The sequence below is a fragment of the Bos indicus x Bos taurus genome, chromosome 11 (genome assembly GCF_003369695.1).
Source record: "Bos indicus x Bos taurus breed Angus x Brahman F1 hybrid chromosome 11, Bos_hybrid_MaternalHap_v2.0, whole genome shotgun sequence".
Classification (NCBI taxonomy): Eukaryota; Metazoa; Chordata; class Mammalia; order Artiodactyla; family Bovidae; genus Bos; species Bos indicus x Bos taurus.
This window is the reverse complement of record NC_040086.1, coordinates 71,411,128-71,435,476: the sequence shown is the minus strand read 5'-3', so window position 1 is coordinate 71,435,476 and position 24,349 is coordinate 71,411,128. Positions and strand designations below refer to the sequence as shown.

The 24,349-nt window shown below is 37.5% G+C and overlaps 1 protein-coding gene across 5 annotated transcripts in view; it reads left to right on the top strand.

Moving 5' to 3' along the window:
• BABAM2 (BRISC and BRCA1 A complex member 2) overlaps positions 1-24,349 on the top strand; it is a 478,108-nt gene that overhangs the window by 125,341 nt on the left and 328,418 nt on the right. For all 5 annotated transcript variants that reach the window (XM_027555768.1, XM_027555767.1, XM_027555772.1 and 2 more), the window contains one exon: positions 10,671-10,765. In XM_027555768.1, coding sequence (XP_027411569.1) covers positions 10,671-10,765 — 95 coding nt within the window. The remainder of the gene's footprint in view (positions 1-10,670; positions 10,766-24,349) is intronic.

The following is a 24,349-nucleotide window of genomic DNA, read 5'->3' as shown; positions in this document are numbered from 1 at the left end:
AAAACGAAGATCATGGCATCTGGTCCCATCACTTCATGGGAAATAGATGGGAAAACAGTGGAAACAGTGGCTGACTTTATTTTTTTGGGCTCCAAAATCACTACAGATGGTGACTGCAGCCATGAAATTAAAAGACGCTTGCTCCTTGGAAGAAAAGTTATGACCAACCTAGATAGCATATTGAAAAGCAGAGACATTACTTTGTCAACAAAGGTCCATCTAGTCAAGGCTATGGTTTTTCTAGTGGTCATGTATGGATGCAAGAGTTGGACTGTGAAGAAAGCTGAGCACCGAAGAATTGATGCTTTTGAAGTGTGGTGTTGGAGAAGACTCTTGAGAGTCCCTTGGACTGCGAGGAGATCCAACCAGTCCATTCTGAAGGAGATCAGCCCTGGGATTTCTTTGGAAGGAATGATGCTAAAGCTGAAACTCCAGTACTTTGGCCACCTCATGCAAAGAGTTGACTCATTGGAAAAGACTCTGATGCTGGGAGGGACTGGGGGCGGGAGGAGAAGGGGACGACAGAGGATGAGATGGCTGGATGGCATGACTGACTTGATGGACGTGAGTCTTGGTGAACTCCGGGAGTTGGTGATGGACAGGGAGGCCTGGCATGCTGCGATTCATGGGGTCGCAAAGAGTCGGACATGACTGAGCGACTGAACTGAACTGAACTGATAGTTATTTTCGTATCTCCTAGATTGCAAGCTTTATTGAAATAGAATTTCTTGGTTCTTTTTCTGTTACTGACATGACTCAGAGTACTGTATATGGTTAATGTTTTTTGAGTATTGAGTGAATTAATAAGTCAAGATTATCTCTCTAGAAAATGAGAAAAAAATCCTTCTTTCATTCTGTCAGTTCAAGCTAAATCTTTACAGTATGTAACTACTTCAGTGGTTACATACTTTTTTTGTTAAGCTTCTTCAAGTATAGAATAATCAGTTACTCTTTTGTTTGGTATTGCTTCACATTTCAAGAATTTTTTCTATAGTGTCCTCCAAAGGACAGTGTTTCTTATTCTGTAAGTGCAAAGTTACTTGCTCTTTACTTTTAAACTAACCTTTTATTCACCCAAATATGATATTTAGTTCACAGAAAGTGAAATGTAAATACGTAGCAGTTTAGAGGCTATACTAAATTAATTAACATCAGTGTTTCACTATTCCATGACAGTCATCATTACTGACTGTTTAAAAATTATATTTGATTCCTAACTACTTTTAAAAACTATAAAAGAATCATAGAAAGGTTGAGAAAGCTTACTTTCTTTGTGTGGTGTCAGATACATTATAGTCATTAAAAAAGATTTGGTAATAAATTGTATTAATGAAACATTTTGTGAATATGCATTAGAAAATTATTATGACTAAAATTGTCTGCAGTAGAATATTTATTACTCAATAAGTAATGCTAATTCACAGCGTTTGGCTTAAGGTATTATTTTATGTGCTGAAATAAGAACACAGAAATTCAAGGGTAAAGGTTCATTTAAAACATATTATAGCATCTGAAGACGGGACATTATACTACTAATTAGCCTAAGTTTCTAAGAATCAGCAACATAGCAAATTCCCTTTGATAACCTAAGGATTATGTAGCTTAGGCTTAATTTCCTGAGAACTGTCTCTTATTGTACAGCAACCACTGAAAGAACTGGCATGTTTTATCTGAAGAAGAGAAAACTAAAAGAAGAGGTCATTTGCAGATAGATGATTTAGGGACTGCCGTGTAGGATGATGCTTAGGGTAGGATTTCCATGAATGGGTAAAAGTGATATACAGGCATATATATTCTTCCTATATAAGAAGGTACTTTATCCATCAACTAATAACTGTCCAGCAACAGAATATGCTGCTTATGAAGCTGTGAGCACATTTTACCTGGAAGTGGCCATGGAAGGTTGGGTGACCTCTCCTTCTTGATTTCCTTTCATTTCCTTTGTTCTCTTCTTTCCTTTTATTTGTTCCTCTAGCTCTCTGCTGCTCAGTGTGGTCACTGCTAGCCACATATGGCTGTGGAGTACTTGAAATATGAATAATCTGAATTTGAGGTGTGATGTAAATATGACACATCAGATTCTGAAATCTTAATACTAAAAATAATATAAAAATCTCACTAATTACCTTTATATTGATTATGTATTGAAATGATACTATTTTGTATCTGTTGGCTAAATAAATGTTAAAATTAATTGAGTTTACTTAATTATTTTATGATTATTTATTAAATATTTATTTCTTAAGATTATCAATTACAGATAAGAAGATGTAAATGTATTCCACCCAATCTCTCTCAGTGGTTGCAATTAAAAACCCTAGAATACCTAAAGAATGTAAATAGCAACTACTTGAGGACTCAGAAAAATAAATAATAGATACTAAGAAGAGAGATACGAGCTTAAAGAATGGCCCATATAGAGGTAGAGGTTAATTTCCTGCCCCCCTCCCTATCTTTCTTCCTTTCCCTGGATCCTGGAACCATGCAGGGTGTGGACAGAAGAAGCTTCAAGGAAAACCCTTTCTCTTGGGTCAGAAGATCAAAAGGATTGAGTGGGGGTTAGGATGGAGCTGTTTTTAAACTGCTGGCCCTAATCGGGTAATGAAACCGGACTCCTGCAGCAGCCTCCATAACTCTTTTCTTTTGTTCTTTCATCTTTAGGTGGACATAGACATAAGAAGTGCACTTGGGGAGGCTATAATACCTACTTGCTACCATAACACCAGGCAGATGCACCCCTAGGAGCCAGAGAGTATAGAGAGAAATCGTGAAGCGGAGGGAGCTGGAGAAAAAGCATCCTTTAGTTTGTGTGTGGAATCTCAGACTTATCCTCAGGCTGCCCGTGTATGGAACTGGACAGAACCAATAGGGCAAAGTCTTTGAGAACTGGACTGTAGTGTAGCCTCTTGCCCAGGTCCTAAACTGGTTTCTGGGTAATAAACACTTGGGGAGAACCAGGATAGCATGAAAAGGCTTTGAAAACTATACTGACATTTGAACGAAGCCCACAGAATGTAGTTCTGCACTTTTAGTCTGAACCTAACTTTTTATCAACTCATTTGACAACTTAAATGAACAAATTCCTCAAAAGACTTAAATTATTGAAATTCACTCAGGAACAAGTAGGTAGTCTGAAAAATCTGATATCTATTAAAACAATTGAATTCATAGTTTATAAAAGAAATATTTCAAAAGTAAAACTCCAGGTCCAGATTGTCTCAGGAGAATTCTACTAAACATTTAAGGAAGAAATAGCACCAGTTCTGTACAGTCTCTTTCAGAAATTGAAGTGGACACAGAATTTACCAACTGATTTTATAAGGCCACATTTTCCTGATAGCAAAACCAGTCAGAGAAAGTACAGGAAAAACAAAGCATACTATAAACCAGTATCCATCATTTAAAGAGAGAAACCACTCTTCAAAAAATTACCAGCACATTGAATCTGTTCTGTTTTGTTCAGTCGTCAGTCATGTCCGACTCCATGTTGCGACCCCATGGACTGCAGCACACCAGGCTTCTCTGTTCTTCACCATCTCCCAGAGCTTGCTCAAACTCATGTCCATTGAGTCAGTGATCTAGTGGGAAAAAAATGTATCACTACCAGGTGGGTTTTATCCTAGAAATAGATAACAGGTTCAACATTTAAAAATCAATGTTACTTCCATTGTTTACAGACTAATATAAGCTATATGATCATACCAATAGATGCAGAAAAAACATTGAACAAAATAAAAAATCTCTTAATGATAAACCTAAAAATATTATGATGGACTGTAAACTAGAGAGCTAAATCTGACAAGTTTGAAGTGGAATAGGGGTAAATTTAAAATCCTGAAATGGCTTCTGAAATTCAGGTGTCCAAATTAAGACCAAGTCTTAGCATTAGTGTATATGTAAAAGTTTGGGGGCTTTTTTAGTTGACAGGAAGTATAACATGAGTTAACATTGATACGGCTACCAAAAAAGCTACTTCAATATGCTATGATATTTGTTGGTACAAATTTAGTGTCTAAAATGAAGGCATGGATTTTTATTTATTTATTTATTTATTTTACTTGATCTGTGTTCTTTAGAGCATACCTGAAATCTTGTGTTTGTTTCTGGGTATTACCCTCAAAGAGGACTGTAGACAAACTGGTACACATGCAGAGAAGAGAGAGGAAATGGTAATAAAGGAAATGAGACCAAGTCATAAGAAAAGTAGTGGAAGAAGCTGGGATACTTAGCCTGGTTACTAGATGACTCTTGGTAGGGTTGAAAGAGAGGTCATAAGAACTGCCTGCGAATAATTGAAGGGCTATGATATTAAAGTGAAACTATACTTGTTCCATAAATTTCTAAGAACCAGTGGATGAAGTTTTCAGAGAAAGAGAGATAAAATTTTCAGAGAAAGGTAGGTTAAATTTCAGTGTAAGGAAACATTATATCAGGAGTTAGAACTAACTCTTGGAAAAGTTACCTCTCCAAAATCTTTGGTAAAACTATTGCCTAAACCTGCCTTTCCAATGAAAATTTCCTTCAACCTGGCATTTCCACAAGACTCTTGTCTGACCCTTACTTCCTATAGTTGAGAGTTTCAGTAAATAATCATTTTATGTAGCCACTGAAAGAGTATTTCTTCCATCACTTCCCTGGACTTCCCTGGACACCAGTCATTTGCCATTTGAATTGTTTCTTTGAAACTGTGTTTTCCTGGCAGTTATTTCAGCTTTAAGGTAGACGAAGTAGCATGATACTATTCATTGATGAAAATAAGGAAGGAGCTTGGGGACAAGCTGCATTCCTTCTATAACGGGAGCAGGACAAGTGACCCACTCTGCAGCTCTGGTGACTGGGTTTTCCTGAGATGGTGCTCATATGTTCCAAAGAGTGTCAGCTACCAAGACACAAGAATGTAGACAAAAACTTTCTTGCTCCTATTGTGCTTTTTATGAAGAATTATAGACATATTTTCAAAGAGAAGAATTTCTGCCCCATTGGTCCTACAGTTGTAGTGCGTGAATTTTCAGGGAATCATGAAAATTAAGACTTACAACAGCTCCATTTTGTTGTTAGGTGTTTGTTATACTTCTAGCCATTCTAGGAGTTTTGTTTCTTTACTTACTTTTTTTTTAAACTTCACCTTATATCGCCTCTGATTCTATTTTTATTTCTTTGTTCTCTTGCCTGCTCTTCCTTTTTATGAAAAGTTGGAGCAAGCAGTATCCAAGGGATCTGTCCTCTGAGTTCCTATCATCTTGTCCAGGGTGAAATAAAGGAAACATGATGTTATTGCTCTTCTCCGTGATTTGTGTTGGTCTTTTCTCCACCATCTCTGCCTTGAGGTCAGGGACTGTGCTTTCTACTTCCTGTATATCTCCCCAGGTGTCCAATATGTGCATCTGTGCATGGTGGGTTTTTAATAAATGTTCTTGACTGATTTACTGACTGTTCTTCCTAGCAAGGAAACAATGCTGCATTTTATTCCAAAGAGGCTGTACAGTATTAAGGTAAAGTATTTTAGGAGTTCTTTGAGGTTGAAGGTAAAGAGTTTGAGAAATTCTGAAATGTTTAAGAGTGTGAGATTCTGGAAGACATTTAAATTTATTTTTTGTTTTGAAAATTACTTGTATTTTGCTCTGTGTAGTATGGTAATGTCTCTGCCTCTAAAAGAGTTGTTACAGTTGAGGATGTAATCATTGGTATACATTGTTTCCTTGAAAAATTTTTTTTGTATATTTAAATAATTTTGGCAGCTTAAAAATTTTTTTTAGATTAAAAAAATTAACACCCCCCAGTACTCTCCTTTAAAAAACCCATTGGGAAACTTCTTGAAAAATAAAGATCTTTGTAAGTATTCATCTTATAAAAAGAGTATTTGCTTTTAAAAAGGACTCATTGCAGAGTTTTTTTTTTTTTTTTTAATGGAGAACTATACAATTGAATTTTCAAGATGATTTTATTTATAAAAAGTAATTTACTCATAACCATTGAGTAAACGCCTTCTAATTTATGTGTGTTTAAGTTCAGATTAAAGAGGTGAATTTTTGCATCAGAGTAAAAAACAACAATGGCCTTATTGAGATAATTCACATACCATGCAATTCACTCTTCGAAGTGTATAGTTTAGTGGTTTTTAATACATTCATGAAGTTGTGCAATCATCAACACTAGTTCCAGAACATTTTCATCTCTACAGAAAGAAACTTTGAACTCATTACCTGCTGCTGCTGCTAAGTCACTTCAGTCGTGTCCGACTCTGTGCGACCGCATAGCCAGCAGCCCACCAGGCTGCCCTGTCCCTGGGATTCTCCAGGCAAGAATACTGGAGTGGGTTGCCATTTCCTTCTCCAGTGCATGAAAGTGAAAAGTGAAAGTGAAGTCTTTCAGTCGTGTCTGACTCTTAGCGACCCCATGGACTGCAACCCACCAGGCTTCTCCGTCCATGGGTTTTCCAGGCAAGAGTACCAGAGTGGGTTGCCAGTGCCTTCTCCGGAACTCATTAGCAGTAACTCCCTATTCTGTCCTTTTTAGGCCCCTGGCAACCATGGATCTACTTTCTGTCTCTATGGATTTATATATTCTGGACATTTCATAGAAGGGGAATAATACAGTAATCATATAATATATGGTCTTTGGTGTTCGGCTGTTTTCACTTAGCATAAAGTTTTCAGGGTTTATCCATATTGTAGCATGTATCAGTATCTTTTTTTAAACTTGAATAATATTCTGTTATATGTATATACCATATTTTGTTTATCCATTTATCAGATGAACATTGGATTGTTTCTGCTTTTTGGCTATTGTGAATGATACTGCTACAAACATTCACGTGCAAGTTTTTGTGTGGACATATATTTTCATTTTTCTTGGGTATATACCCAGGAGGAGTCATGACCTAACTCTAGCATTTTGAGGACTTGCCAAACTATTTTCCAAAGTGATGGCACCATTTTATATTCTCACCATCAGCAAATGAAGGTTCTGATTTCTCCACAACCTCACCAACACTTATTATATTCTCTCTCTCATTTTTTTTCTTTAGTCTCATCCTTATGAGTATCAAATTATGAAAAACTCTTTTTACTCCATTGAGTTGTCCTGGCACACTTGCCAAAAATCAGTTGACTATAAACAGAAGATTTATTTTCAGACTCTGAGTTCTATTCCATTGATCTGTATGTCTGTATTTATGTTGTTGCCACACTGTCTTAATTACTGTGGCTTTGTAATCAGTTTTGAAATTGGGACGTGTGAGTGTTTCAACTTTGCTCTTTTTCAGGATTACTTTCTGTTCATACAGAATCCCTTACATTTCCATATGATTTTTAGGAGTGGTTTTTCAGTTTCTGCCCAAAGAGAAAAAAGCCAGCAGGATTATTTGAAATCCGTACCTTAATTTAGGTAGTATTGCTATCTCACCAATATTGTCTTCTAATCAGTGTACAAGAGATATTCATCTCCCTTATATGTAGGCTTTCTTAAAGTCTTTCAACAATGTTTTGTAGTTTTCAGAGTACACATCTTCACACTTCTTTTGTTAAGTTTATTCCTAAGTATTTTATTCTTCTTGATATAGTTGTAAATGGAATTATATTCTTAACTTCATGTTTGGATTGTTTGTTGGTAGTGTATAGAAAAGCAATTGATTTTCTACATCCGTCTTGTATTCTTGGAACCTTGCAAAACTTGTTTATTCTCATTGTGTGTATGCATGTGTGAATTCCTTAGGCTTTTCTCTATGCAAGATTATGTCATCTATGGATAGAGATAAGTTTGCTTTTTCTTTCCAATATAGATGCCACTCATTTCTTTTTCTTGCCTAATTGCCCTGCCTAGAACCTCCAGTACAGTGTTGAATAGAATTGGCAAGAGTAGATATCCTTGGATCAGATTCATAGTATTTAGTGGTTTGGAAATATGTATTACTGACAATGCTCCTTTGAGAATTTGAAAATCCAACTTTGCGTCCTCCTGTAGTAACAAAATTTCTTCTATTGGAGTTTAGCATGCTATTTATTTTTTGAGCATCAATAGATTCTAGCATGGCCTTCCCCAAAACTTCAGTGCCTCTGTTTTATTAACTTGTGAGTATAGTTGAGTAAGAATGAATAATTAGAACGTTCATATTGTCTTTGACTCCTAGTCTTAGCTTGGGCTAATGCTTTATAGTTAGCACATTTGAAAGAGGTTTATAATTTGTAATAGATATAGTTAAAAACCAGAGATGGTGATAGTGGTAGGGTGAAGGAAAGGTAGTGCTTTTATTACTTTTGATAATTTAACTCTACACCCAACTTCTGATGAGTGTATTTCCTTGTTCAGATTTATTCACTACAGAAAGTGGTAGAAGTAACTCTTCTGTACTTTATTCCTTACTGTAGATTTTGTCGGTACTTAGATATCCAATTCAGAGAATAGGATTTCTTTCATATATTGAACATTTCTTGAATATATTCTCTATGTGTTGTATTTTGCCCTGTCAAACACATGAAGTCAGTATAAGAGCATGCTTATTCTGACTGCGTGTGAGACACGTAGGAAGGTCAAGTGTATGTACTCACTTTGTACCACTGTGGATTTGTGCTTCAGTGTATGTGTTCTGTCCCTCTTACTAAATGTGAGCTCCTTGAGGTTAACCATCCTTGTATTGAAAGGCTGTGTATCGTAAAGCCTCACATATACCATGTGTTTATTATGAATTTTTAAAATGAATGGAGCCACTTAAGTATAAGCCTCCAGTTAAGTATTCTCACTCCATGGCATGACCAATCAGTATTGTTGAATGTCACAAATAACAAGGATCAGTGTGTCCTGGATTTATTAGGGAAGGCTTCATACAAGAGAATGTAATTAAAGGGGCTCACACAGGATGAATAAGAACTCAGCAAAAAAAAAGAACTGAGCAAAGAGAAAGAGCATTTCAACTAGGTGCCATAGTTTTTAGTTCAGTGAGTAGATTGTGTTGATTGGAATAGAGAGTTAATATTGGCTTTTAGATATCTAAAGAAAAGGGTAGATAAATAAGGAACATTGTGGTTTGGAGGCCTTAAATTCCAGTTTGAAAAGTTTGCTCTTACTCTGTTAGAGAACCATTTGAAATTTTTGGAGGCACAGCAGTACTTTAAGATTTGCTTTTTGATAGTATGTGTTATGGGTTGGAGGTATTGGGACAGCACTTAGGAGGGTATGGTAATAATTCTTCTAGTCTGTTGCTTTTTTAAGAACAGAGTTCTTCATTTGCTTTTTAATGCTCAGCATAGTGCCTAGATGAGAGTTCAAATATTTGTTCTTTGGATGCACGCATATATGGACTAAGTCATCTCAGCCTAGGTTGAGCAGTTAGCAGTAGGAAATAGCATATGAGAAACACTTTGGGGGAACCATTGAGATGATTTGTTTTCTAAGGATGTGGGTCAGGTCAAAGATGACATTGAAGTTTCAGCCTGGGTGATTAAGGAGTAGCAGTGCCATCCTTAGAAATAGGGAAGTCAGTTAGAGGAAGAGAGGAGTGAGAAAGTGATAATCATGGGCATGTTTTTAGACTTGGTTGAGTTTGAAGTTGAAATCCATAGTACACAGGGTTAGTTAGGCTCAAACGAAAACTGAAGTCTGAATGTTTAAAATTAGAAGTCACTACGAAGATATTATTGTTTGAGTAGTAAAAATGATTGGACTGATATAATGCTATGTGTGTACAGGGGTGCAGAGGTTGTGTGCATGTATACAAACAGATACAGTCTTACACACTAGAACCCAGTATGTGATTTAGAGTGTGGATATGCTAATCTGTTAGTGGAATGATGAGGACTGATTCTTTGTGTGAGCAGAGGGGAAAGAAAAGGAAGTTAAAGAAGGAGAAAGGGGAGGAACAAAGAGGTAGAACTTACAGCACAAATTTGGCAAGGAATTTTTGTCTTATGCTTGAATGTAATACTAGTAATAACAGTAGTGGTACTCCTGTATGACTTGTTGAGTGCTTCCAGTATGCCAGACATCTGGCTAGACATCCTATCTTTTTTACCCTCATAACAAATCTGTGATGTCAGTACTATTATATCTCCTTTTTAACTGATGAGGAATCTGAATACTGAAGAAGTTAAAACTTGCCCAAAAGACTTGAATTAATAAATAATTAGGAAGCTTTTTGGGTTCTGAGCCAAAGGTTCTTTCCATTATACCAAAGGTTTGTATGTTTAATTTCTTCAAGGCAAGGACTTTCTCTTTAGAAAATCAGTCCTTGATAAAGGCTTATTAATTAGCAGGCAGTGATTGGACAGTCATGTTTGCTATTAACAAAATCTGCATGTACTGTGGATGTAGTTGTTTCTACTTTTCTACCTGGGTATTTATATTTATGTGCTTCCCAGGTGGCACTAGTGATAAAGAGCCTGCCTGGGGTTCAGTGCAGGAGACAGAGGCAGGTTTGATCCCAGGGTTGGGAAGATCCCCCTGAGGAGGGCATGCCAACCCTCTCCAGTGTAGTGTATTAGGAGGTCGCACTTTTGACTGCTTGTTGTGAATGTTAATTTAAAAGAAGGTATCAATTCTTTTTGTTTCTGAATGAAAGTGCTTTTCAGTATTTTTGTTAAACTACTATAAACTTGTTTTAGAAGTTTTTCTGATGCACTGCTCCGATCATTCATACATTTGCAAGGAGATAAGAACTGACATTTTCTGTATTACAGGGGATATAATTTTCAATGCCCAGTACCCAGAGCTGCCTCCCGATTTTATCTTTGGAGAAGATGCTGAGTTCCTGCCAGACCCCTCGGCTCTGCATGTGAGTACTACAGGCGTGTTCTGTGTTCGGATGATCTTTATTTGTTGAAAGGAAATAAAGTTGCCTGTTGACAATTCTTTAACAGATACATTTGCTGAACACATAGATTTTTTCCACCCCTTTTTTTCCCTCTGTCCTGTGAAATTAGTACAACTCCTTTTGTGCCAAAATTGTTTAAATAAGAGTTGTTTTTTTTTTTTTTTTTTCTTCCTTCATTGCAGCTTTACTTGCAGACTATTTTGAATTAAATAAAGTCTCTAGCCTTTTGGTTAAAATATTGTTGCTTCAGCTTAAGGAGACATGTTGAAAACATTTTCTTTGTTTTAACTTAATATTTCATGCCTGCAATCAATTTTCTAATGTTTACTAACACTTCATCACAGGACTTGTTAGGAGAGTGTTTCTTGGCTTTTCAAGAGGCCTTTTTCTGTATAGAAGTGAAAGTGGCAAATTTGGACTTGTATGCGCATTATCTCAGTCTTATTATCAGAAGGGTAAAGACCAGATTAAGTGTTCTTTATAAAGCAAGACCAAAAACTGTGTAATTGAAGTAAACTATTTCTGGATTTAAAGCAGAGAAAGGGGTGGTAGAATTGATAGTTGTCAGAGCACATGCGGTTTGTATAAAAAGTGTGTTTTTCATGGCTGGTGGAGAAAAACATATGCCGTTTTGTTTAAAAGGTCTGACCAGACAAAATGTCTGTTTCTTTCCTTTCCCAAGTTTTGGTTTTGCTATGATGCTTGTACCATAAGAAGTTCTATTGTTGTTGAAAAACTTTGTTCTTAGTTGTGTTTTTTTGAAAATTTTTTGCTGCATTGAAGTTTTGTAATTAAAAGTTTGAGAATTTGCTTTGAAATCTTGCCCTCTGTCCCTTTTTTAAAAAGGGAAGTATTAAACAGGAAGTATTAACCCAAACCTAAAGAATTTTCTTAAATTTTGGAACACAACTGTGTAAATACAGTTGACAAGAGTAGAATGGATTTGTTACTAAATTTCTAATATTTACACATAAACTGTTACTTTAGGTGATTTTTTTTTAAATTGTAGTTTATCTGTTCAATGTTATGTGGCAGCCTGGATGGGAGAGAAGTTTGGGGGAGAATGGATACATGTTATGCATGGCTGAGTCCCTTTGCTGCCCACCCAAAGCAACCATCACATTGTTAATCAGCTATACTCCAGTATAAAATAAAAAATTTAAGAAAAAGAGAGAAAAGAAATGCCAAAAAAATTTAATTGAAGCTTTGTAAAAAGAATTTCAAGTTGGGACCCTTTAAATGCTTCCCTGATAGCTCAGTTGGTAAAGAATCCGCCTGCAATGCAGCAGACCCTGGTTCGATTCCTGGGTCGGGAAGAGAATCCGCCTGCAATGCAGCAGACCCTGGTTCGATTACTGGGTCAGGAAGATCTATTAGAGGAGGGATAGGCTACCCACTCCAGTATTCTTGGGCTTCCCTTGTAGCTCAGCTGGTAAAGAATCCACTTGCAATGTGGGAGACCTGGGTTTGATCCCTGGGTTGGGAAGATGCCCTGGAGAAGGGAACAGTTACCCACTCCAGTATTCTGGCCTGGAGAAATCCATGGTCTGTATAGTCCATGGGTCACAAAGAGTCAGACAAGATAGCAATTTTCACTTCCCTTTAAATGCTTTGTATTACAAATTCACCCCATGTTGAAGCTGAAGGACTTACCTGAAGAAAATAAGGCAGAAGTACCCCTATAGATGTCTCCTGTATTAAACCTGCCCAGTGGAAGTAGCATATGCTAAATGCCAAAGTTATATAACAGGCTAAGTGCTCCAGAAGTTTAAGGATACTTGTCAGAAAAGGCTTTGTTGTGGAGATGAGATTTGTATCGATATTTGCAGAATGGAGTAAAAGTGTGGGCAGTATAGTGGAAAGTGTTTCAAATGAAGGGAATGACATAAACAAATGATAGGTATAATATATTGTAGAATAAGGTGCTTGACAGGTTTGCTGAAGAGTAAGTATAAGGAAGGGCTAGAAAAGGTTAAAAAGATAAAGTAGGGTGAGATTGTTGAATGCGTTGAATTCTAGATTAAGCGTCACTGAAAGAAATGAAACATGGAGAATTGTCTAATAGTAAGTAGTGTGGTTAATATACTAGATTAGAAGAAATTGAGGAAGAGAATTGAGAACTGTTGTATAGATCTAGGTGGAGGTGGGAAAGGGGCTTTAAGCTAAGATGATGCAAGAGGAAACAGATGTAAGCGATAAATACATGTATACAATTTATTTTTTTGGAATTGCCTTTAAAATTTGCAAGGCACATCTTCACTATTGGCAAGGATTGTGAGTGTATTAGACTTTGTCTTTCTATTTATTTATTTATATACTTATTTATTTGTTTTGATTAGAGTGTGGACTTTAAAAGCTGTAAAGGGCTTTAAGTTTTATCTTATTCCACTTTTCGGTTTTAGTATTCAGGAAATTGACCTAGATTTATATTGTTGTGTTGGAGTTTATATTATAACTTCACTTATCTGATGTTTAGTTTTAAGTGGAGTTACCATGAAACATTTTTGGGAAATTAGCTGCAGAAGAACAGCCCAAAAAATCAAAGCACTGTGTCTAAAAGAAAGATCCCAAATCTAGGGGAACACCTGTCTCTAGCTATAGTTAATCTCAGCCCTCAAGCAGTCTACCCAGTGCTTCTTCACAGACTAGTGAGTGAGCTGGGAAAGCCTAGAGAATCAACTGGATACCACCTTCCCTAGTTGGGTGACGTCTACACAGCTCTGGAGGGTACCCTGTATCTTTCCAAACAGTACTTTGAAGTAGCTTATAGGATACACAGAGGGTTAATAAAAATATATGAGGTGGTTATATATATTTAAATATTTTCTTTGGAAAAATGTCTATTCAAATCCTTTGTCCATTTTTAAGTTGGGTTATTTGTCTTTTTATTGCACTTTTTCACCATTTGATAAATTTGGGGCTATGTGAAGTCAAGTGGGCCTTAGGAAGCATCACTATGAACAAAGCTAGTGGAGGTGATGGAATTCCAGTTGAGCTATTTCAAATCCTGAAAGACAATGCTGTGAAGGTGCTACACTCAATATGCCAGCAAATTTGGAAAACTCAGCAGTGGCCACAGGACTGGAAAAGGTCAGTTTTCATTCCAGTCCCAAAGAAAGGCAATGCCAAAGAATGCTCAAACTACCGCACAATTACACTCATCTCACACACTAATAAAGTAATGCTTAAAATTCTCCAAGCCAGGCTTCAGCAATACGTGAACCGTGAATGTCCAGATGTTCAAGCTGGTTTTAGAAAAGGCAGAGGAACCAGAGATCAAATTGCCAACATCCACTGGATCATGGAAAAAGCAAGAGAGTTCCAGAAAAACGTCTATTTCTGCTTTATTGACTATGCCAAAGCCTTTGACTGTGTGGATCACAATCAACTGTGGAAAATTCTGAAAGAGATGGAAATACCAGACAACCTGACCTGCCTCTTGAGAAACCTGTATGCAGGTCAGGAAGCAACAGTTAGAACTGGACATGGAACAACACACTGGTTCCAAAGGAGTGCATCAAGGCTGTATATTGTCACCCTGCTTATTTAACTTCTATGCAGAGTACATCATGAGAAACGCTGGGCTGGATGAAGCACAAGCTGGAATCAAGATTGCCGGGAGAAATATTAGTAACCTCAGATATGCAGATGACACCACCCTTAGGCAGAAAGTGAAGAAGAACTTAAGAGCCTCTTGATGAAAGTGAAAGAGGAGAGTGAAAAAGTTGGCTTAAAGCTCAAAATTCAGATTACTAAGATCATGGCATCCAGTTCCATCACTTCATGGCAGATAGATGGGGAAACAGTGGCTGACTTTATTTTTCTGGGCTCCAAAATCACTGCAGATGGTGATTGAAGCCATGAAATTAAAAGACGCTTACTCCTTGGAAACTTATGACTAACCTAGACAGCTATTAAAAAGCAGAGACATTACTTTGCCAGCAAAGGTCTGTCTAGTCAAGGCTATGTTTTTTTCAGTAGTCATGTATGGATGTGAGAGTAGGACTATAAAGAAAACTGAGTGCCAAAGAATTGATGCTTTTGAAGTGTGGTGTTGGAGAAGACTCTTGAGAGTCCCTTGGACTCCAAGGAGATCCAACCAGTCTGTCCTAAAGGAGATCAGTCCTGGGTGTTCATTGAAAGGACTGATGTTGAAGCTGAAACTCCAATACTTTGGCCACCTGATGTGAAGAGGTGACTCATTGGAAAAGACCCTGATGCTGGGAAAGATTGAGGGCAGGAGGAGAAGGGGACAACAGAGGATAAGATGGTTGGATGGCATCACCGACTCAATGGACATGGGTTTGGGTGGACTCCGGGAGTTGATGATGGGCAGGGAGGCCTGGCATGCTGCAATTCGTGGGGTCGCAAAGAGTTGGACACGACTGAGTAACTGAACTGATTGAAAGTGAAAGTGAAGTCGCTCAGTTGTGTCCTACTCTTTGCGACGCCATGGACTGTAGCCTACTAGGCTCCTCCCTCCATGGGATTCTCCAGGCAAGAGTACTGGAGTGGGTTGCCATTTCCTTCTCCAGGGGATCTTCCCGACCCAGGGATTGAACCTGGGTGTCCAGCATTCCAGGCAGGCGCTTTAACCTCTGAGCCACCAGGGAAGCTCAAGGACTGAACTGATTAGTTATCTATTTCTGCTCAGGTGACCAAATGCCCATGTTCAGGAGAGAGGGATTTTCTGGGATTTTTATGTTCACTGTTAAGATAGGACAGTCCTGGGGGAACTGGGATACTGAACATCGTTGTTTATTCACTGGACTGGAAGCTTCTTGAGAGTTTGTTTTGTTCCCTGTTGCATCCTATGGTCTACAAGAGTGCCTAGTGCATTGAGATTAGATGAACAGTTTGCCTTCAAGGTTCTGTATTCCTTAAGGGACTTGTTGGTTTCCAAGACTGAAATGCTTTAAATGAAGAATTCAAACTAGAAGAAAGATTCAAGTTTTGATAAATTTGGGGGATAAAAATCAGTTAACAGAAACTCTGAAGCAGTGATTTTTCAGCCTTGCTTTTGCAACACCCTGTGGTGTGTTCAACTGCCTCAGAAGGTATTGTGAAATTCTTTCCCCTCAGAGTAACAGTGATAATTCACTTTAATTAAAATAAAATTGCATAAAGGAGGAAGGGTGGATCATATGTTTAAATGAGAAGAATGTGTTGCAATTATTGTGTGTTAGAAACCACTGATATCTGACTTCCTAATTTAAAGAAGGTGACGATCTTATGTTTGGGACAAGCATTTCAGGGTAGGGAACCTGATGCTACTGCAGGTAGTACCTACTGGTTGTGTAATTCCTTCACTGACTCTGTTCTGCTCGCGTGGAATGTGACTGTATAAAGAGTATTGTACTAACATCTTGTCATGTCTCCTCCCCTGCTCTTCTCTGTGCTGGAAGACATGTTTTGAATGTATCCATGCAAAATAGTTCATATCTGGTGTACATAAAAAGTATTTGAAATACATGTGAAGAAAGCACTAAGCTGAGATGGACTGCATGGCCTATTGAAAAATGCCATCCAGGTGTGTGGTGCTCCCGCTCCTGGACACGTCCATTGCCATGGCCACTAATGTATTATAAAATAGGATGCTCTGCATTTTTTAAATATCTATTTAATGTTTCATTGGAGAGCTATAAAAGAGTCATCTTTCACCCTGAAGCTGGACATAATCCTCAAGATAAGTAAGTGAACAGAATTGCAGCCTTGGGTGATATGAACAGGAATAGAGGTGTATGCACAGGGTGCTATGGGACATGTAGGGGAGAAGTTTATCAGATCCACGGATAGTTAAGTGTCGGAGACTTAAAAACATATTATTTGGTTGTTTATGCTCTCTTCTTCTAGAAGGTTCATCGTTCCCATCTAGAAGGTTCATCATATCATAGGCAGGTACGCATTGATGGATCACCTTAATCTGGATATGGATTCTGCTGGGTTGAGGCTGATTTATGGCTCTCGTCAGGATGTGTCTACCTCTGGTTTGCTGTTGCTCTTGAGGTAGAGCTCTTCAGGATTTTTAACTGAGAATCTGGCGTGGTCAACATTCCTAGACCCTTCAAAGTGCTTGGGCCAATAAAATATTTTAAAATATACTGACATGTTATTTGGGCTTCCCTGATAACTTAGTTGTTAAAGAATCCGCCTGCCATGTAGGAGACCCCTGTTTGATTTCTGGATTGGGAAGATCCTCTGGAGAAGGGATAAGCTACCCACTCCAGTATTCTTGGGCTTCCCTTGTGGTTCAGCTGGTAAGAATCTGTCTGCAATGTGGGAGACCTGGGTTTGATACCTGGGTTGGGAAGATCCCTTGGAGAAGGGAAAGGCTACCCATTATCCAATTATTCCAATACCCACATGGCATGGATCTTTTCTTAAATTTATTTAAATTGGAGGATAATTGCTTTAAAATGTTGTGCTGGTTTCTCTGATATATCAACATGTATCAGTCATAAGTATACCTATGTCCCCTCCCTCTTGAACTTGCTTCCCAGCCCTCTAGGTTGTCACACAGCACCAGGTTCAGCTCCCTGTGTCCTACAGCAAATTCCCACTGGCTATCTATTTTACATACGATAATATATGTTTCAATGCTACTCTCTCAGTTCATCCTTCCCTCTCCTTCCCTCACAGTGTCCACAAGTTTGTTCTCTATGTCTGTGTCTCTATTGCTGCCCTACAAATAGGTCTATCAGTACCGTTTTTCTAGATTCCATATATATGTGTTAATATACTATACTTACTTTTCTCTTTATAACTTACTTCACTCTGGAAACAGGCTCTAGGTTCATCCACTTCACTAGAACTGACTCAGATTTGTTCCTTTTTTTGACTAAATAATATTCCATTGTCTATGTATACCACAACTTCTTTATCCATTCATCTATTGATGCACATCTAGGTTGCTTCAACATACTGGCTATTGTAAATGCTCACAGCATGGATCTTTGTCCTGACAGATGTCATATTCTAAATTTTGTTTTGTAAGACTGCTGATAACTCTGCTCTGCTTTTCAGAAGTGGTTGCTTAATTTTTAACTTCTTGCCCTGGGCTGTCCAGAACTTATCAGATGTTTTGAGGAGAACTGGCTGCATGTTTGAGGTCTCTCAGGACTCTGTTCTGATGATTTTTTAGAGTCCAGCAGCAGCTTTGTGCTGTGCAAAGCTTGGTTTATCAGTTTGCCTCCTTTGCCCCGAATTTGTAAATGTCCTAGAGATACCTTTCCCTAATGCTTTCTCCTCTGAATTCTCAGCCCCTCCAGTTCTCATTGCTTCAGCAGATGTTGAATACCTTCAGATATCTGGCTTTCTGTTGTTTTGTTGAGAATGTTGGTTTATACAAAGCCATTCCATCCTATCTGGAAGCAAAAGACAGTTGTCCTACATATCATTTTGTCCTTTACTTTAGAAGCAAAACTAAAAATCTTTCAATTTAGTTCAGTTCAGTCGCTCAGTCGTGTCTGACTCTTTGCGACCCCATGAATCGCAGCATGCCAGGCCTCCCTGTTCATCACCAACTCCCGGAGTCTACCCAAACCCATGTTCATCGAGTTGGTGATGCCATCCAGCCATCTCATCCTCTGTCGTCCCCTTCTCCTCCTACCCCCAATCCCTCCCAGCATCAGGGTCTTTTCCAATGAGTCAGCTCTTCACATCAGGTGGCCAAAGTATTGGAGTTTCAGCTTCAACATCAGTCTTCCAATGAACACCCAGGACTGATCTCCTTTAGGATGGAATGGTTGGATCGTCTTGCAGTCCAAGGGACTCTCAAGAGTCTTCTCCAATACCATGGTTCAAAAGCATCAATTCTTCAGTGCTCCGCTTTCCTCACTGTCCAACTCTCACATCTATACATGACTACTGGAAAAACCATAAATCTTTAGTGGACTGTAAATACCACTTACTTTCTTGGTAAGAATACAGAATTAAAAAATTATTATTCATAATAAAAATACTTAATAAAAATTTCAGTAACATTAATAAAAATTAATAAAATGTTAAAAACAATGTACTTTTTTGTTTCTTCTAAAAACCTAGATTTTAAGTTCCAATAGATTTTCCTAAGGTGGAAAGAAGGAAGGGTAAACATTAAATAGAAATGGCATCTCTGGTTCTCTTGGGTTGTTCAGCTTGGATTCAAAGGGTACATCAATGTATGGTTTCAAGTGAATATGAGAAAATTACCAGAAATTTCAGTGTGAACTTGGTTTATATGCTGATGAGTTAGAAACTCTATATTTACACCATGATCTATTTTTACTTACCAGCCATGGAAGCATTTTATGAGGTAGGAAGATAATGTTGTTCTTTGTAAAATGTACCTCCTAAGGGGAGAGAGTAGAAAGGTCCCCAGTCTAAAAATGACAGTTTGTATAAGTTCATCTATTTTTTTCAAAGGTGTTGCTACTATAACAATTGTGGATTAAGGAGAGGAGTATTAATATACACACATATGCATACACACACAATTCTGAAGGCATGTGTTATAAACAAGGCTTTAAAAGCACAGTTGTAGAAAAACAGAACATCTTGAAAGTACAAACAAGGTACATTTAAAATGTTCACTCTCATAAGACAAATGAAAAAAAGGCAAACCAAGTTATTTTTTGAAATCCAATGGCAAATATAACATTTAGCAGATGTTGCCAGTTTTGATTTACTCAATTGAATTTGTAAAAATGCTTTTAGGAAAATGAGGTACTGAATTGAATATGAAGCATTTCCGTTCAAAAATTGCTTACTCAGAGGATTATTTAATGATCGGTTTTGAAGATTATTCATTGTCTTTGGTTGGTCGGTCGTCTCTCTTCATCATCCTCTCTTTTTTTAATTCATTCTTTTATATATAATTTTATTTATTATTTTTGGCCTTGCTGGATCTTTGCTGCTGAATGGGCTTTTCTCTAGTTGCCTTGAGCAGGAGCTATTCTCTAGTTGCGGTGCATGGCCTTCTCATTGCAGTGGCTTCTCTTCTTGTGGAGCACAGGCCCCAGGGCACATGAGCTTCAGTAGTTGCGGCACACGGGCTCAGTAATTGTGGTTCCCGGGCTCTAGAGCACAGGTTCAGTAGTTGTGCCACATGGGCTTACTTGCCCCGTGGTATGTGAAGTCTTCCCAGATCAGCGATCAAACCCATGTTTCTTGCATTGGCAAGTGGATCCTTTACCACTGAGCCACCAGGGAAGCTCCATCATCCTTTCCTTATCACTTTTCTTTCTCTCCAGCACTCTCCTCAAAGAGTTGGATTTTTAAATTAAAATAATGTATTTTTTTTAATCATTAATGACAGATTGTATAGAATACAGATAAGTACCAAGAAAAGATACCCTTAGTCACACAGTTAAGAGATGAGTATTAAAATGTTAATTATTTTAGTGTATTTACTCCCAGTATTTTTCTGTGTCTCTGTCACATACATACATGTCCTTTCCACTTTTCAGCAGTTATTTTTTTACTTTACATATTATTGAAAGCATTTTTCCTTTGATGTTATGAATTCATCTGAAACATCTTTTAAAATTGACTTCTGTTCTTCTGCCCTGGAGAGGTTAGTGCCTTCCCAGGAAAATAAATATTAAAGTCACTCTCTGAAAAACTAATGTATGCATATTAATTTCTTAACTATTCCCAGAAGTGCACCCCCCACAACAGGTAGCTAAAAAAGAAAAGCATCAAAAATCTGTGGAATTCTTAAGACCACAGGGGTATGTTTTCTTACCCCTTTCTGACAAGATATTTTATAGCATGTCTCTCAACTGGGATTTGTCTAATATTTTTCTCATGGTTAGACCATAGTTATGGTCTTTTGGTAGGAAGACCTCAGAGCTAAAGTGCTGTTTTCATCACATCATGTTTAGGGTACATGCTATGAATATGACTTATCACTATTGATATTGACCTTGATCACTTGACTTGAGAGAGTGTTTGTCAGGTTGCTTTACTGTAGAGTTACTCTTTTCTTATCCTTTCTGTACCGTCCTTCTTAGAAAAGAGTTACTGTGTGTAAGCCACACTTAAAGATTAAGAGGTATGATCTATCTCTTCAAGGGCAGAATACCTGCATAAGTTATTTGTAATTCTTCTGCATGGGAGATTTGTGTGTTCTCCCATGTCACTTATTTATATCAGTATGGGCTGATAGGTATTTGTTTTATACTTTGGTTTACAATCCACTGCTGCTGCTGCTGCTAAGTCACTTCAGTCCGACTCTGTGCAACCCCATAGACGGCAGTCCATCAGGCTCCCCTATCCCTGGGATTCTCCAGGCAAGAATACTGGAGTGGGTTGCCATTCCCTTCTCCAATGCATGAAAGTAAAAAGTGAAAGTGAAGTCGCTCAGTCGTGTCCGACTCTTAGTGACCCCATGGACTGCAGCCTACCAGGCTCCTCCAATCCACTACTGTATTATTTATTTTGTTGCTAAAATTGCTCCAGCTTTGGCCATTGGAAGCTATTCAGTTGGCTCCTATCTTCCTTTGACATGCCCCCATTATTATAGATTTGTTTGTTGGAGCACTTTCTTACTTTACAGGACTACAAAATACTCAGTCCCAGCTTATCTAGTTCCTGCTCCAGCCTTAGAATCAACCATTTCCCCAAGAAGCCCTAGTTCTTTTATTTTATTGGAGAAAGGTATTGGAAACCAAGATCTGAATGCTAAGTGTGCTTGTTGCTACTGGGGTGTCCCCTTTTGGGTCCTCTCAGCATATAGATCAAGGAAATATGTATATATAGAAATATATGTATATATTAGCCATTTGTATCTATATTAAGTGAAACATGATTATTACTGATGTCTTCAACTCTAATTCACTACCACATGGATCATTCTAGTCTCTGAAAAGTGTTATTTCAAGATACCGTTTGAACGTGTCCTGATCTCTGCTTTATTGAAATACTATTTCCAGCTGCTTATTTGTCAGTTAATTCCTTCTACAAGCATGTATTGAGTCTGTAGTATATTTAAGCCTTTGTATTAAGTATTAGGAATGTAAAGATGGATGGTTTAGTCCCAGTTTCTTCAGTATATATTTATCCAGTACCTCTCTTGTCAGCACCTGTGCTCCATGCTCACAGTTCAGTAGCGGAAGAAATCTGGCTGTAGATAATTATGATATAAGGTAGAAAGATAATAACAAAATTCAGATGAAGAAATGCTTCAAGAAGGGAAATCATATGATGAATTGTATCAATTAGATTCTGGTAGCATTCAAGTGACAGAAAATTTAACCTAACTGGCTTAAGTAAAAAGAGGATTTATTGGCTCAAATAACAGAGAAGACCGGGGTGGAGCTAGCTGGGGGCATGGCTGATTTTAGGGTCCAATACTTAGTAGCATCAGGGCTTTGTTCCCCCCCCCCCCCTTCTGGCATTGCTCTCAGGTTCTTCATAGCATCTCCTAATACCTCTAGGTCAACATCACAGTACCAGAGTAAGAGAAAATCTGACATCATGAACAAAAGTCTTAGAATTGAGACTTGTTAGTCTTGATTAGCCTCACTTGGGTCATCATATCCATGAACATTGTTGCTCTGGGGGCTAGAATGTGCTGGTCAGCTTAGCTTTGTACATGTGCTCCATTCCTTTCACAGATGCTGATTTTATGATTATTAATTGAGCTATATACATTTTTGTTTTGTGACCTTGTCTATGTATGTATTTTATAATAAAATATTAAAAAATTGAATTCATCACTCAAAATTAGCATAATCACTCAGATTCAGAAAATCCAGTTAGAAGAAAAACACTTCTAGATTCATGATGTCAAAATTACAGATAACTAGGCAGTAAAAGAAGTCTAAGAATAGCTAGAGAAAACAAAAGCATGACTTATTAGACTGTTAGCTGACTTCTTATGGCAATATGGATGATAAAAGACAGTTAAACAATATCTTTAATGCAGTTAAACAAAACCACAGTCATTTAAAATTTGTTGCTAGTAAATATATCCTTCAAGAATTTAAGTGAAATAATTACATTTTTAGGTAACAAAAACAGAGAGTTCATCATCAGCAAATCTTTAATAATTCTTCAGGGAGAAGAAAGGTTTCACTTCGAAGATTAGAGATTTATTAGGAAGATTAGGATATATTCCTTCGGAAAGGAATGAAGAGCAATAAAATATGATGAAGGGAGATAGCAGTAAAGAAAGTATAAAATTACACATCATCCAGAAAGTATTTCATCTGCAGTTGTCTTTTATATTTTGGTGGATGTTAGGATTTATGTTCCCAATAGACTTCATATGTGCATGCTAAGTCACTTCAGTCGTGTCCGACTCTTTGCGACCCTATGGACTGTGGCCCACCAGGCTCCTCTGTCCAAGAAATTCTCCAGGCAAGAATACTGGAGTGGGTTGCCATTTCCTTCTCCACACTTCACTCAGGCAAATATTAAAATTAAATGAGTTTTTCTTGGTATTTACTAATTTGGGAATGAGGACGTGGATGTATGTAGGGTGAGAAAAAAAATGGCATTAAAGCTTGCCTTTACAATTGGTTGGCTTAATATTGCCATCCTTCTTGCTAACTCTTCTGTTCTTATGTTGCTGCTTTGTGTAATACTGTGATTCTTTCATGGGGACACTGGAAATATACCGAACCTCCTATCTCCTAAAGATACTACCTTAGTCTAGGTTAGAGCCGGGGTACCAGTGGTTTTTGAAAGCTCATTCTCGTGTACAACCAGAGCTGAAAACTAAGGTTACTGAAAACGAATATGATTGAAACAGATCTGAATTCTGGTTTCAGCTCTGTTGATTACTATGTGGACTATGCTGACCAGGGTACTTAACATCTCTGTGTTTATTTATTAATAAAACTACTAATATTAGTACCTATCTCACAAGGCTGTTGTGAAGAATAAAGTAACATTTGAATGGAAAAATGGAAATAAAAATAGAGGTGGAGAAACCAAAATGACCAAGGGCAACGTATAATCTTAACTATAGAAGGTTTAGCAGATGTTTGTATTTTCAGAGAAGCCCTCTGGTTTCCCTTTATAACTCAAAGCAGTTTATTCTGATCTTTGAGTTTGCATTTTAACTCACATCAAAGTGAGGTTTTGTACTTATTGAACGTCATTAGGTTTGGGATTATTTTACTATACTTGGGTTATCTTTGGGGATAAGAACATTAAAAAGGGAAACAGTATTATAAATTTGAAACTAATTCTAATGTATGCTTTCTCCAACGTTTTTAAAAAGAAAGAAAAAAAAAAAAAAACTTTAGCCATTTAAAAACGTTTTTCGGATAAATTATCTGTATCCGGCTGAGAATTTTATGCCAAACTGCAGCCCCCACATAAGCTTGGAAGAGCCAAGATATTTAAACCTGCAAAGTAAAGTGCCAGCACAACCTTTACACTGGTCTGATGTAATCATTTAACCATAGAATGGTTTGTAGCCTTGAACTGACAGTGACTCAGTAGATCTTGTATACATTTAAAAATGTTTTTAAGTTGTTGGGATTATGAAAATACCATAGAAACACAATATTATCATAAGTAAAACACTTAACATGTTTAATGAAGCTTCTTGAA